Here is a 15,163-nt window from a genome sequence, read left to right on the forward strand (position 1 = left end):
CCACTTCTCCCGGCCGCGCGTCTCGCTCCCCGTGGCGGCCATAGTGCTCGGAGCAACTACGGCCGCCAAGGGGATTGAGACGCGCGGCCAGGAGAAGTGGAGGTATTCCTTGAGAATCACTAGCACGCGTGCTATTTCTGGCCATGCCTGTCCAAGGATCCGGTGTTGCCAACTTTGCGCAATCGATGATGCTGCACTGTGCTGCACCAAGCGGACATCAACCCAATTTATTCCTCATTAGCATCTGGTAGTAGTAAATCTATACTGTATTTACTTGCGATGGTTGATAATTTACAATAAAAGTTATAGGTTATGATCGTTAAAAAGCTCCGAAACTAAAAGATAAAATTGCTAAAATGACTACACTAAAATTGGACTGTAGAAATTGAACCTTTCTACTATTGTGCTCAAAAATATAGATCGCATAACTCCAGTAAAAATTTGAAATACATTATACATACCTAAAAGAAGGGATATCACTTAGTTCCTTTCATATGATAAATTTGTATAACAATTTCTTATAAATAATTGATGAACAGAAACCGAATCTAGTGGAAAAAGGACTAGTATATTCTTCCACTTATGCTTATATTTATTTATTAATTGTTGCGACGGAAGTCATCAAACTTGAAAATTTAATAAAAATATTCACAATGAGCATTCTTTCTTTCTCTCGTACGTTCAGAATCGTTCTCTCCCTCTCTCTTTCCCAATATCTCTCTTACACATTTCATTCAAGCTTTCTCTCTATCACTCTCGCTCGCACACTTTCACATTCGTCTCTGTTACGCGCACGGCCGTAACATTCTTCGTGAGCTGATGCGCGTGGTATGAGCCAATTTATCGAAAACTCGTGCCCAGCACTCGTTGGACACTTGTGTGTGTGTGTGTGTATGTGTGTGTTGCCTGGCTATGCTTGTATGAACGTGTGGTATGATGTATGTATATGTACATTCAATTATTAATAATTATTATTAATAACAACAATAATTAATTAATACGAATAGAAAATCATGTTTCACGGTGAATGACTTGATTCCTTATTTTCAATTTTCTTTTCTTTCATTAAAGATTCGATGAATGTTCGTTTCCAGTGTAAACTTTTTTTTTCGTCGTTCGTTACACGTGAAGGTATTTTTTCAGCGATGTCAGTGCAACATTAGAATTCAGTCAAGCGAGGCCTTCAGTTTCGGCGAATTGCTGTCTCGAAAACGATTTCATTTCAGAACATTCCGAACAGCGTTTAGTCCTTGCTCAACGTCAGAGCTGCCAATGACAATTACATAAAGCTGGGATATCTTCACAGTGGTCACTCTTGCATTAAAATTACGATAACAGCATGATTCCCTCGTAACGATAATCAGTTCGATCAAGTTGTCTAACTGATTGTATGATTAATTCAGTCCAAAATGACAACCATGTCATCACCGCGCACTGCTCTCTGCGGATGAGGAGGATGTAAAGGAGCTGGTAGTCTACGCCACGGTTTGCGCGCTGCTCTTCGGAGTTCCACGGACGAAAGAGATCTCCTAAGTCTTCTGCAGAATTATAGTGAACAATGTTAAAATGTCAGCCTGTGAGATAGAATTACAAAAAATCAAAATGTTACGAACTTGGTCTGATCCGAGGCGCGGAAGTAAACGTCATCGGGTGCGTCCATCCATGAAATTACTTGTTTGCGCGCATTACTTCTAGACAAAGGTGGACCGTGAGGCAAGGTATGTGGATGAGTAGCTCTTCCATTGAGCGGTGGTGCTAGCGGAAGAACAGGCGGCGCAGTGTGTTCCAAAGTGTGCTTGGGATGTAGCTGCTGAGAATGGTGAGCCCTTTTTGCAGGTGGTCCACCAGGGAGCCCTGCACTTAGGGCAATACCTGTCAAACATAAAAGGATAATTGTATGACGTTCTATAGAAAACGCGACTACTATTACGTGGACGTAAAATTATGAAACCAATGTTCCATATTCCTTCGGAATACAACGATAAACTGTACAATTTAACAAACTTGGTGATTCGTTTGGCTGTATACATAGACTCTTAGGCATTGAATTATTTTACCTTCATCCCAATCCACGTCAGAGTAGAAGCCAGTAAACAGAGACCACATTCAGTACTAGGACTTGGAACTATAACGAATACAAATAGCAAATGCATGATACGGAAACTTACCATCTGATCCGTTGATCTCATCAAATGGAGGTCTTGTGCGTTTTAGGATAGTTTGTTGCGTCGGCATACTGGGTTGCGGTTGAGGCGGCGTCACTGGCAACCTGTCCACTTCAGATTTATTTGGTACTCTTTCATACAAAAGGCTTCCATCTATAATCATACCGATTAAAAAAAGTTTAATCACGTATCTTTTCATTGTTTTTATTCTTAGAACACACTGTAAACGTTTATCACATACCTGGTGCCTTTGGTGGTCTGGGGAAGGAAACTCGATCGGGCTGTTTTCGTTGAGCTGGCGCCGTAAGGGCTAACCAATCCCAATCCCCGGGCTGCCGAGGAGCAGGGTGATCACCTAAACGCGTTGCTATGTCAGTGACGCGAGGACGAGGTCGAGGACGTACAGCTCGCGCTAAAATACGTAATTCCGCCGGGCTTTTTGATGTCAACTGTGGAGAGGCGCAAAGATGCCGCAATGGTGCGGCATTTACAGGTTGATGGGGTGCTCGTGCTGCGTGACGTGTGCGTAATTGCGCTGCACACAATCTTCGTGCAGCCCGCGCTAACGCTGAAGTACGTAAGTAAAATGCGGAACGGGTTTTCATAACAGGCCTGGGAGATCCACCGCCGCCGCCTCCGCTTGCTCCGCTTCCACGTAAATCAACGCCATGAGCACTTGCATAGTGGCGACTTAGATGCGCCTTGAGCTTGAATTCTTTCCCGCAGGAAGGAATGCTACATCGATGAGGTCTGTGAGCACCGCCAATACCTTTGCTTTCTTCGTCTGAGCCTGCACCGCCTCTTTTTCTTTCTAAATCAACGTCATCGATGCGTGATGGAACCTACGTACAAAAGTAAAATATATAGTTTCTTTTCAAGAAATAATAATATTTGTTTCCATTAAACTTTTATAAAAACGCACCTTGAGACCACCGTATTTCTTCCAATATGTCCAACATGATTGACACAGTCGGCATTGCATATGCGACGGGCCCCAAGCATACCACTGAGGACTCTGCATAACTTGACAACTTTCACAAGGTTTACCACCACCAACCCCGACCATCAATATACCAGTAGTATCGGCTGTCATATTACCATTGCTATTGCCGTTAAGAACACTAGTTGGTTTCCCGTTACTGTTGCTATTACTGTTAGCAAGAGGTACAATCGTCGCCGCGGATGGCGCAGTTGTTGGTGGAGCTGTCTTATTGTAATTTGGTATATAAACTTGTTTTAGTTTACTTTCAGCTTCTACAGCCTTTACCCTCTTTTGTTGTACGTATCTGTCTGTTGTCTTCCACATGTAATAATATTCGATCACGTTCTTTAATGTTTTCCATGGTAACTGAAACCATAAACGAATTCATTGTTATTAACCAAGTATAAGACACAAGTCTCACGTGAGTCATTCTATAAATGTACACTTACAAAGTCTTGACGAATATCAGCGAAATCTTTTCCATATTTGTCAAGGGCCTCCTCAAAAAGATTAGCTTCGGATGCACTCCACTCTTCCATCTCGTCTCTGCATAATACTGGACCAGTACTAGGCACTAAAGATGACATTGCCTTCGCGACATCATAAGTATGCCGATGCAAAGTATCCATTGCATGAAACTACGAAGACAAATAAATATAAATTACCTCTATTCGTCCAAAAATGACACTAACATTGTATTGATATAATATAATGATGTTTACAAGAGTAATGTCCCTCGACGCAGCTGCCGCAGACATATGCAAAGAGGGTTGCTTAACTGAAGACGAACAGTCTAAAGCTCTTGCAAATGTGCCAACAGATCTACTGACAACAAGGAATTGATCAATTTGCCGATCTGTTAGCGCATGTCGGGGTGTCCAAACCAAAGTCTCTAAATCCTGTGACCTACGAGGATCCGATTCCCTTTCAGCAGGAGTGAGCGGAGCTGGTGCTATACCATCGGCTTGATATTTACTGCCTACTCTAATTTCGCCTGAAAATATACATGAATACGTGTTAAAGATAAAATACATGAAGGTGGTAGAAGTAACTAATAATGTCCAAATTCATATTAATACCTTTGTCAGCAAGCAAAGTACGCTGAGCAGGATCAAATACTAAGCAATAGAAGAAAGAATCTTCTTTGTTCAAATAGCTTAGTAACGATTCTGTTTCGTTTAACAACGTTACACAACATTTGCCCCTTATGTGCGTTGCAGGCATGGTTTCTACCTGTCGCGATAGAAACAATTCTCTATGTTTCATTTGATGACGTTGTTTAGAACTTAACTCTGTAACACCTCCGGCGCCCACTATGTTGTCTTCTGTCCCTGTATGTAAATGATTTTAATTAGAATAGATCTTATAATTGTAATGTTATGATTAATAAATAGAAAAAGCTTAACTGAAACATATCTCACATAAGAGAAGAAAAAGAAGATACTAATAACACTAACTTCAATAAATTCGTTACATTACACTTTTAACATAATAGTTGTGAGTTTAATCAGACATTTTAGCATCATATTAATTATATTAATAAAACAGTAACATAGAAATATTTTATTTTAGTATAGAAATTCGTCCTAACGGTCATTAAATTTGTTCATGCAGTTCCGGTACTTATACTTTATTCTTCTTCGTTTCAACACAGACAAATTAAATGTAAATGAAACGCAGGAATGTGGCAGAATCAATTAAAAACTTACAACACTCAAATAAAAATATCAGCAAGAGCGGGCAACAAAAAATAAAAATGAAAGCAATCTTAAGTGATACGTAATTACCTATTTTAACAAAAACAAAATTAACTCTTGAATAAATGTACATTGTTTAAAGAAGCCTCAGATTACTAAAGAATTATCATATTATGCGGCGGGATTTTTGTTTTAATGAAAGGATGATTGATCGTTTTGATGAATATGCAGGATAATTTTTAGGTACTGAAATTCGAATAGATAGACCATCATAATGATCTTCTGAGAAAAAAAAGAGATACAATTACTAGAAATGACAGGATAAAAGATGAGAATGTTTATGATCATGTATTATCATATATATATATATATGGGTCCATACAGTCTCACACCATTTGAGAAACCATTCTCAAGTCCTCTTCCACAAAACTTTCAAGAAGAGTTCATGGGTGAACCCAATTTATTGTCTCTTTGGCCTTACAGTGAATTCAGCCTAAACTTACGACATTCACCAAGATTACAAAGATTTTTATAAATCCCGCCGCCAGATCAATAGCCTTAAATCATCACTGGCTCCTATGAGACTAATGAGACAATCAAAAGGTACGTGTTTTGGGTTACTTACTGATGAATCCCTGTGTAATTACTTGTATTTTCATAATGCACAACTTGGGTTTGCAAATAATTATACAATACTTTATTTTATACTGCACAATATGTAATCCTGATTTATACTTATGCAAAAATCCACTACTTGCTCGTGTCAATTGATAAAATTCATATTTTTTTCTATTTATTATTAATCATTGCTCTCAAAAAAAAAATATATATATGTATTATATACACATCTATATATATATATATATATACAATATATACATATTTATATACATGTAACCAAGATTCATCTGTAAGGAGCACCTTTTAATTGACTGCTCACTCACCATGAGGCTCTTGGGCCTCGGATAGTGGGGCTTTCAGCCAGCCCCCCTTCCCGCCCCCTTTGTTCATCACTTTGGGCCCGATCCCATCTTTATTAGTCATTTCCTTAGTAGTATCTGGAATCTCCAGTTTCTGACTCTGCATGTTCGCAGGGGATTCTGATCTCTGCTGCTCCGCACTTGCCACTGCAATTTGTATCATAGAACCCACTCTACTATTTTTCACTATTCTCTCGTTTTTTTTTTAAATACAATTTTAATACATGCTCTTATACCTTGTGATTAAAAGGACTTATAATATGTTTCAGATTTATTGTTCAATGATTTGTAATAATTGGAACTTTTCATCTCACAGTAATGTATAACTGATCAATAGTAATATCATATAAAAAGAATTTTGATTCTGTCAACCAATTCCAATCGCGTTTCTATTTACAACTGCATTATAATAGTATTAATTAAATACGGAATAAGTGAAATATTAAAAATGGCAATAATTATCTCCATAGACGTATATGAATTATATACTGTGGATTTTTATGCAAATATGCTTTACACAAATCTTTCAAAACGAATAGAATCAATACTTTCACAGAATTTCACTTCCTTCTGTTCTACCTTTCACATAAGTCAAACTCTTAATACAAAAGATAAAAGTTTCAGTTTCTCGAGGCAGTAAATAAACATAAATTTGCATAAAAATCTGCAGTCTAATGATGAGTATTGGATGTACAGAAAGACTTAATACAATTCAGTACGAAACTCGGCATAAAAGTATTGGTCCAATATTCCCGCCATAAAAGACGTGTTCGCGAAATGTTTAATTATATTTCGAAATATTAAAATACGAATATCGTAAGGAATGATAAAATATATTTGAAATAGTATTCTAATACCGCGCTGGGGAGGGGAATATACTAATTGGAACCTCGAACGAATCTCAATCGATATCCAGAAATTCTTGGAGGCGAACGATATACTTCTGGACTACGAGCTATCGTCACCGAAAAAGGGGTAAAAGGGACCCTCTGGAAGCATCCGATCCCCGGGGAGCGCGTCCTTGCCGTAACCTTTTCATACGTTCCATGCATGAAAATATCGACTCCCGGCAAGACAAAGGTTCGTATATTTTTTTCCTGAAATTCGAAGCACAGAAGAGAGCAAGGTACAGAACTGGCAGAGAAGGGGGAAAGCCCGATTCGAAGCAAATACCGGCGGACGGACATAGAACCAGTGAGAAAGGGAGAAGAGAGGCAGGGGGTTGGAAAGGGACAGATGTAAAGAGAAAGAGAGAAATAGCACGGGAGAGTGTACATTCGCGTTATACCCACACACACACATACACACGGGAGCGCGGACGCGCACAGACCCATACGGGCAGGCATTTGCACTCATACACATACATACATGCATTACATACATTACATACATAAGGTACGAAAGAAGAGGACGGAGGGAAAGAGAAGCGGTAGAGAGAGTAGATGCTTAAAACGAAGATAGCTAGTGGGGCCCACACCATTTTCGCCCAGGCACACACGGCGTGCTCGCGCGTGTATGCCTGTGTGTGCGTTCCTGTTTTCTCTCTGCCCGTTATTCGTGCATGTCTGTGTGCGCGCGCTTGGTTATCGTGTACGTTCCTCTATCGGTGTTCTTACGAGCCTCTGTGTGTCCGAGTACACGTAACACATACCCAACCAATCCCTGCGTCAGTCATTCATTTAGTTCAGGGTGGCGGGTGGGGTGGAGGGTGTGGGAGGAGGTGGGGTGGTATAGGGGGGACTCGGGTGAGAGAGGTAGAAAGAGGGGGCGGTGGTGGGCTAGCGAGTGCACACCATCCCCCAACCCACCCCCGGCAGATCGATACAACCCCCATTCCACCCCTCTGCCACCCCCCAACTTTACTTATTATACATTCCCACCCCCCAAATCCCCGCGTCTCATTATCTTTGCCACTGCAAAGGAAAAATCGAGGAAGGTAGAGAGAGAGAAATAGAGAGAACGGGAGACGTATATACATCGTGTGTATACATATATGCACGCATACATATATATATGTATACACACGTGTACATATATTGAGATAGGTAAAATACCGAGCGAAATTTTTTTTCTCGGGGAGAGACGCGTTATTTTTCTTTGTATGATAGAACATATTCAAGTGTGACGCCTTTCACGTGAACAGGAGCTATCCTGCCGCGCCGGGGTCTTTGAACTTCTATTTGGAAATCATAGTAATGTAAGAACCTTACAAATAGAAGAAGCATTGACCGGACGTTGTTTATTTTCACTGGAAAATAAGATACGATTTAATTCGGGAGAAAAGTCGAACTCACAACCAGCTTCGTACAGAGCCCGCGAAAACAACTATGTAGCAAGCCTAATCGGTCGTAGCGTATTTTTTAAACAGTAACTAACGGTTGTACGCTTGTAAACCACGTTTTTTCGTTTACGTCAATCTCTTTCGAATTCTGCGATCGTCGGTTACACCCGATATACACTACATTCGGGACGACAGTTATCAACAGAGTTTAATAAAAATTCACCCGCATATCATTGATATAATTTTCGTACGGCGAATGGAAAAATATATTTTCATTTTGTTCATTCAGAGATGACTATCGATCTCTCTCTCTCCGTAAGACAGGAGAAACAAGATAAATTATATTACTACTCTTGTACATTCATTATTAGACTGCAGATGTTTATGCGATTATTTAATATTTATACACTAACTTATAAAATATAGACTTGAACGGATACATTACTACCAGATAAAATGATTCTATTTGAATTTATGTAATGTTATTAAATATTTAAATGTATATACTATAAATGCATAAAAATTCACAGTCTCAATATATTAATATTCTGTTATAATTGCCCAAACATCACTGAAAATAGTTGACACAATAGTTTCTATAATTTTGTGACGATATAATTGCATTGAAAATTAAATTTTTGTTTGTTACTAGAGTGAATTGCCAATACCAAGATGTTTCTGGTAACTGGAATTATAATAGTTTAAAAAGGGGTATAGAGAATATATCACATCGAACTCTGTAAATTTTACTTACATTGATGTTTATCAGCAAGCATTATTAATGTAGAAGGTAAGTCCCTCCGCCTGAAGAAGCACATAACTTTTGCTTCAACATTTCCACTTGCCGTCTAAAAAACAAATTTAATGTATGTGAGAAGAATATCTATGCTATATTATTGAATATTTATCTAAATGTATTCGTCTACTGAATTATTCGAATGTTGTAAGTAGCATATATAAAAATATATAGAATATGGTTCAATTTATAATGATAAATAGAAAGCAATATAAAAGTTCAGAATTTCTGCTATATTCAAACACAGTCATTATTTCCTTACCTTATTTAATTCTTCTATCCTCCTTATTTGGTAGGGAGATGTGGAAGATGTTTCAAAATATACGTAGTCTAGAAATAAAAAACAAAGAACATATTTTAGGAGACCAACAAAAGTTAGTATACAAATTTCTATTATTCATAATATACGCCAGTGATACCATAAATGTATAATATTAATATATTACGTCCGTGCATGCTCAAGAATATATTTTCAATTTAGGAAAATTTCTGCTTTAAATGCTACTCCTTGAAATACTATGTATTTCAATATTTTCAATGGAATCCCTACTCGCGTTTCATCTATTCATTCACATACGGAGTATACAAACATAAATTAACACCACCATTCCGAAAATATGATACAATACTAGTCACGGTATCGGAAAAAAAAGTTTCATATACCGTATACTAAAAACAAACCTCACGCGAATTCAAAATACAGCATTATTATGAATAAAAATTCAAACAGTGAAATGCTCAGATAATTGCAAATACTTCGAACGGTGTGAGCGTACACGGAACGCGGTACGGATGTAGATGTTCATTTCGTTGTACCTCGATAATATCGAGGAAACAGAAATATCGGTTTGCGGGAATTTAAGAGATCTTTGGATCGTTTGACTTATGCAGAAAATTACTCAATGATCTATGTAGGGAATGGGATTACGATTCAGAATCTAAAAACGTTGCTAAACATCGAAATATCGGAATTTAATCATCAAAATTCATCGTGCAAGAAATTAGCATGACCTGGACGAAGGGCGAGCGAGAGCGTAAGAGGGGAAGGGGGGATGGCGATGGGAGAGGGATGGGGGAGGGGGTTAGAAGGAAAGCAGACGTACGTATAGGACGCTAGAAAAGAGAAAGAGAGAAAGAGAGCAGAGGAGGAAGAGACGGGAGAGATCCAGATGAAGAGAGGAAAGTGTCGAGGGGCTGAGCGCGGGTAAAATGTAGATACAGGGGACGCCATCGCAGATCACCATTCGCAAACATTAATTTCTCTGGTTAATTAAAGACTGCGCTCTAGACTCGACGCGTGGCCATCAGCCGGCGGAATGTGTGCGGTCACTTTTTACCTCCCACCCGGTACATGTTGGCCGTCATGTTGCTGGCGTCCTGTGTGGCCCCGAGAGCGAAATTAGCGTTCTCGTGGTTACCGTGGTTCTCGTGGTATTCGGCCGGCATCGGCATGAAGGCTTCTCGTCCTCCAACCACGCGAATCTATCAGCCGACACTTCCCACTTGTCCACGGAGTCAACACTTCGCGGTGTCACTCCATCGTGTTTGTTTGTCCCTCTGATCGACTCGAAACAGAAAAAAAAAGATCGCACTCCGGCTATCCCTATATCGCGCCTGCACCGAGACTCGTTCCCGCCTAGAATCGAACACTTGACGGTCCCCGCGAGTAGCAGCACTAAAAACGCGCGAATAACCCGCACTCGTTTCGACTCACGTGTCCGTTACCGTGACGAACATCGTCAGTGGCCGTTGCTCCGTTCATACGGGAACACCGCCATTTTCATTTCGCCGAGCGGGCTACATATACGACCAGGCGAGACTGCCAGCTCCCCTCTACCGGAGCTCGGTTCACTCGCTTTCCTCCGAACTGTCCGAACCCGCGTGCATTCGAAACTTTACCGAGACATACGATATCGAAATTCGTAAGCGTCCCTTACTTCGATCCGGCTCGACACGGGTACCTACTTTCACGAATTTTCGGTGAAAAACGCGCGATCCCGACGATACAACCCGGTCAACGAATACCACAAAACAAGGCCACTGGTCGGATACTACCAAGACTCGACGATTGCGCGGTCTTCACAGCGTCTGCGTTATCCTACCGAGGAGTGGGGGTAACTGGACGATGGAGTGCCAATTTTTCGGCGCATTCGCGAATCCGACCGGGAAATTTGAATTTCATTCTTTACACATATATATTTTATTTCAGAACTGTGTACCTGTGTACGCTCGGAAATGATCGTAATATCGGGACTATCATTTTTATCGAATAACAGGGTGAGACTGATTGGGTCAATGAACAAATTGTAATTTACTTATGAATGTTGAAATTATATTTACAATAAGTGAATAAATGAAATGCTTTTGTATAGTATATGAAATATTTATATATTTACGAAATTAGTCTTTCTATACAATTGCTTATGCGCAGTCACATATTTCATCTGTTTCAATTAATAAAAAAAGAAATGTATGTAAATGAATAGTTGAAATTACTCACTAGTTTGTAGAGCCTGTGTGAGAGTTTGCCTTTCGCGTAAAACGTTTGGTAATGCGCCTGACTAATAATAAATAGTGACGAATATGTCGATTTGATGCAAATACGCAACGCAAAGTTATATTCATATGTACATAGTAATAGTAGTAATAGTAGTAGTAATAATAATACATGTCGATGACAATGTTCATAATTTAGCATTCTTGTAAATTTAGGTAATCATTTAAGGCACACCCCACGGTCTTTACCAAGCAATTTTGTTCATTAATATTATATAAATAAATGTATACTGTTGTGGATGCTATTAACCTAGATTTATTATCATATTTCTATTCATAGGAATAATTATTTATACTAAATATAGGTAATAATCTGTTCTGTACATAATTCTATGTCTTTCTTATGAATCTTTTAAAATGGATAGTCGTATCATTTATTAATGATAATAATGATAGTAACATTAATAAGAATAACAAGATAATGCATAAATGAGATGCACAAGATGAGAGCATGCTCTTTTCCTTCCATCACGGTGTGAGAATCATGAGTAGTATAAATGTTTTCATATGTGAAACAAAATTTCTTGGTGAATACATTTATGTATTCTTTTAAATAGTTAAAATCGTCAATTTTCTGAAATTCAACAGAAAAAGAACAGCGAGCCCGTCGATAGTAAAGGATCATATAATGTATACATACTTTCAGTTATGTAATACACGAATATTTATAATTACAATTAAAATTGTATAATACTACTCATGATTTAATTTAATATTAATATAAAATACCTATGCCAACTCTGACAGTTTATGTATTTCTATGTACAAGTATAGCATCCAGACTTTGTCCCTCTGGTTGCATGTATCTACTTACTACGATACTATTGTTTATGGATAAAAAAATACTAATATATCGCATTGTCGTTGCACGGGCAGTGTTTGCGCAGTTTTGTCCATTGATAAGGCACCAGCTTTTAGGATCCTGAGATTCAACCCGCATGCTTCGACAGATTTAGAGGCATATCTAGCAGTCAAATAGAGAGTAATAAAAAATTAATATAATTTACAGTATGTAATAGAAACATTGTGCAAACATCTCGAAACACATACCTGAAGGAGGTGTAAGAGTTTGTTCCCTGTAGTCTTTGTAATGATGAACTGGAGGAGATGGAGGATGAGGTGGTGGTGGTGCATATAATGGCATAGGAGGTGGATAATGGACGGGTGATGGATAATGCATCCATAAAGGTGCTCTATATGGTCCAGGAGGTAACATTGGCACACCGTACAATGGATGTTGAAGAGGTGTATTTGTAGTACCAATGTATGGATCTACCCGTACCCTAGGATACGAGTTACTCGATGAGTATTTCGCAGTTTGTCTGTCGTCTGGCTTCAACAAATTTCTTAGAAAACCTTGCTCATGACTTGGCTTATCTTCTCCCAAGATACTTGTTATGCTGTACGACGATAATTGTTTCGGCAATGGAGTTGGAGCACTCGTTGTACAAACAGGTTGCGGTGTTGCGCGTCTTTTAGACGCCTGATCTTCTAAAGACACTCTTTCCAATTCGCGCAGAATGCGTTTGCGAGGTGAAACGACATTAGGATCTAGAAGGCGTGCTAGTTTGTCGATAATTATATTTAAAACCTTTCCAGTCGGTGTACCATTCGTCTTTCGAATTGGCTTAGTATAATTTGTTACTGATTCTGGAAGTAGGTGAGAAGTAGAATCTAATGGACGTCTACGCTTTCTTGCTATTAGGCGAGGATGTGCACACAGACGGTTTCTTGGATTTCTATAGTAGTAAAAATTAAACTCTGTGGATATCCTACGTCTTGGGTTTGCTTGTTTCCAACAATGATCTCGTTGCCAAGGACTCGACTGTACCGATGAATTATCATCAGAGACTGTAAGTAGGATCATAGTATTAAGATCATATATGCGTAGCGTATGTATAATGTTATTTATTTACTTACCACTAAGAGAAGTAGAACTTTCCTGCCTATTTGGGGTTGTGCTAGCTGGTGGCCAAAATGTTTTTTTCGGGACTGGGAACCATGTAGTTCTTTCCCCATCTCTACGATGGGACAGCTCTAAAATAAATTTTCCATCTTTGAAGAATTTTAATCGTCCACCAGGTGTTGGAAGTAAATTGTTATCGATGCGTGTTTCTGAGTGATGAGTCGGCTGTGGGCTTGAATTTTTACCATTTGCCTTGGTAAGGGTTGAGTGTAATGCAGAAGGATCACGTGAGCACATTTCTGTTGTGCCCCTCACGTGACCTGCGTGAGTATGACATTCTGCTGACTTCTCACGCATGCTGACACTTTACCGATATCCATTTTTCTCCGCTTGACCTTTCATACTTCAACCTCTCAATGTCAATTAAACGAAAGAGGCAAGGCCTTAAAAAGGTCCTTCTCTTATATCTGGGAATAACGATAGACAGGCTTCCTATAGTACCTCTGTTTCATACTTCGAGAAGAGCATTTCTTGAGAAAAGAATTTGGTAGAACCAAAACTATGTGGCACAACTTAAGCAATAAGTTGGCTGATGTAACAGAGATCTTTTGACAATGATGTCAAAATTGGCCAGGCATAGAAGTTTCTGTCAAACTCAACAGAGCTGGTAACAGCACAGAAATGCAATCATATTGGTCTTGTTCGTTCCAAAACTGTCAGATTGACATCAGCAAAAATTGACAGTGGACAACAGCGTTGCTCTGAAATTGAACTAATATTCTCTGTTCAGCCCAAAAAGAACTGTTTGGATAATATGCCGATTAATGTGCATGGATCAAACAGAAGATTATTTAATCAAAATAAACACTATCATCGGCTTGACAGCCACATTTTGCGTGAAATTCCAAAAGGAATTTGATATACATGAGTGGCAGTCGCTAGACACCCACCCACCCACGCACTGCCGCCTTCTGCAACGAGTTCTATTCCATCTCGAAGAATCGGTTCATTGCGTTAATAACTGTCTTCGGAGCCGAACGCGTTATATTTTCCGCGAATTATCACAACTGGCCCGCGACTTCGCTTTCTAAACGCGAGATATTCACGGACCAAACACGGGACGGTCGCTCTGTAGTGGAAAACACGGCTCGGCCGACACATGTGTTTCACTTCACCCACGAATGGTTTACGTGTCCACGGCAATCGAGCTTATTCGTTCGACGACCCTTCAGAACGTGCGTCCACCATCGTTTTCCTCGTGATTTTCGATGTTCCGACGTGAAAAAAAAAAAGAATTTCTCGCCTTCGTGTATCCTTCTTGTCGACAACACTGTGGCGGTTCACGGTCCGCGCGTTCCTCCGTTTCTCGGTCCAACTCCCACGATCAGTCTGCAATACTTCCTACAGAGTACGGAGTTACGTCGAACGCGTTATGGAAGTAGTATTCAGAAAATACAAACTCGTTTCGATTATTTTTTTTATTAGATGTCTTGATCGATACCCGTCGAATGGATCAGAATCACAATGTAAACATTCGTGTTACCGTTGGTTTCGAATGCATTTCATTGCAGCATCTTTTCATGAGAAATCTAAGCAACTTTATGTATTTGAAATTTGTTGAACCTGTACTGTAGATGTTTGTATTTTGCTCGCTTTCGATGGGCCAATAAGATTCGTGCCTTTTCGCACGGATGAAGTTTGGCGCGTAACGTTTTAGACTCTCCGTGTAATGTTTGCGTAAAATATTCGCGAAATTTAGTTGACGATTTTTTTTAGTATCCCTTATTTATTCTGAATGGA

At 39.3% G+C, this 15,163-nt stretch overlaps 2 protein-coding genes and 1 non-coding gene across 8 annotated transcripts; all 3 read right to left on the reverse strand.

Moving 5' to 3' along the window:
* Positions 1-571: 571 nt before the first annotated feature.
* Positions 572-10,971, reverse strand: Mta1-like (metastasis associated 1-like). Of its 6 annotated transcripts, XM_076428153.1 has the most exons (13): positions 10,239-10,971; positions 9,164-9,231; positions 8,860-8,953; positions 5,789-5,971; positions 4,227-4,478; positions 3,870-4,141; positions 3,597-3,785; positions 3,088-3,513; positions 2,407-3,007; positions 2,168-2,318; positions 2,058-2,086; positions 1,614-1,872; positions 572-1,538 (listed from the first exon to the last, which is right to left on the reverse strand). In XM_076428153.1, exons 1-13 carry the CDS (start codon positions 10,351-10,353, stop codon positions 1,400-1,402), a joined length of 2,778 nt encoding a protein of 925 aa, XP_076284268.1. In that variant the 5' UTR covers positions 10,354-10,971; the 3' UTR covers positions 572-1,399. The 6 variants fall into 6 exon arrangements, with proteins under 6 accessions (XP_076284268.1, XP_076284270.1, XP_076284269.1 ...); XM_076428155.1 differs by lacking the exon at positions 5,789-5,971; XM_076428154.1 differs by lacking the exon at positions 2,058-2,086 and having other exon boundaries at positions 2,169-2,318.
* Positions 5,198-5,373, reverse strand: LOC143211065 (small nucleolar RNA U85). Its single transcript, XR_013009381.1, has one exon. It is a non-coding gene; the product is annotated as a small nucleolar RNA U85 (small nucleolar RNA).
* A 592-nt stretch (positions 10,972-11,563) lies between the features above and the next one.
* On the reverse strand, positions 11,564-14,746 carry H (transcriptional corepressor hairless). The gene is made up of 3 exons (XM_076428165.1): positions 13,378-14,746; positions 12,508-13,308; positions 11,564-12,421 (listed from the first exon to the last, which is right to left on the reverse strand). The coding sequence occupies exons 1-3, from the start codon at positions 13,718-13,720 to the stop codon at positions 12,387-12,389; spliced, it is 1,179 nt and encodes a 392-aa protein (XP_076284280.1). The 5' UTR covers positions 13,721-14,746; the 3' UTR covers positions 11,564-12,386.
* Positions 14,747-15,163: the final 417 nt, after the last annotated feature.

The sequence above is a fragment of the Lasioglossum baleicum genome, chromosome 7 (genome assembly GCF_051020765.1).
Source record: "Lasioglossum baleicum chromosome 7, iyLasBale1, whole genome shotgun sequence".
Classification (NCBI taxonomy): domain Eukaryota; kingdom Metazoa; phylum Arthropoda; class Insecta; order Hymenoptera; family Halictidae; genus Lasioglossum; species Lasioglossum baleicum.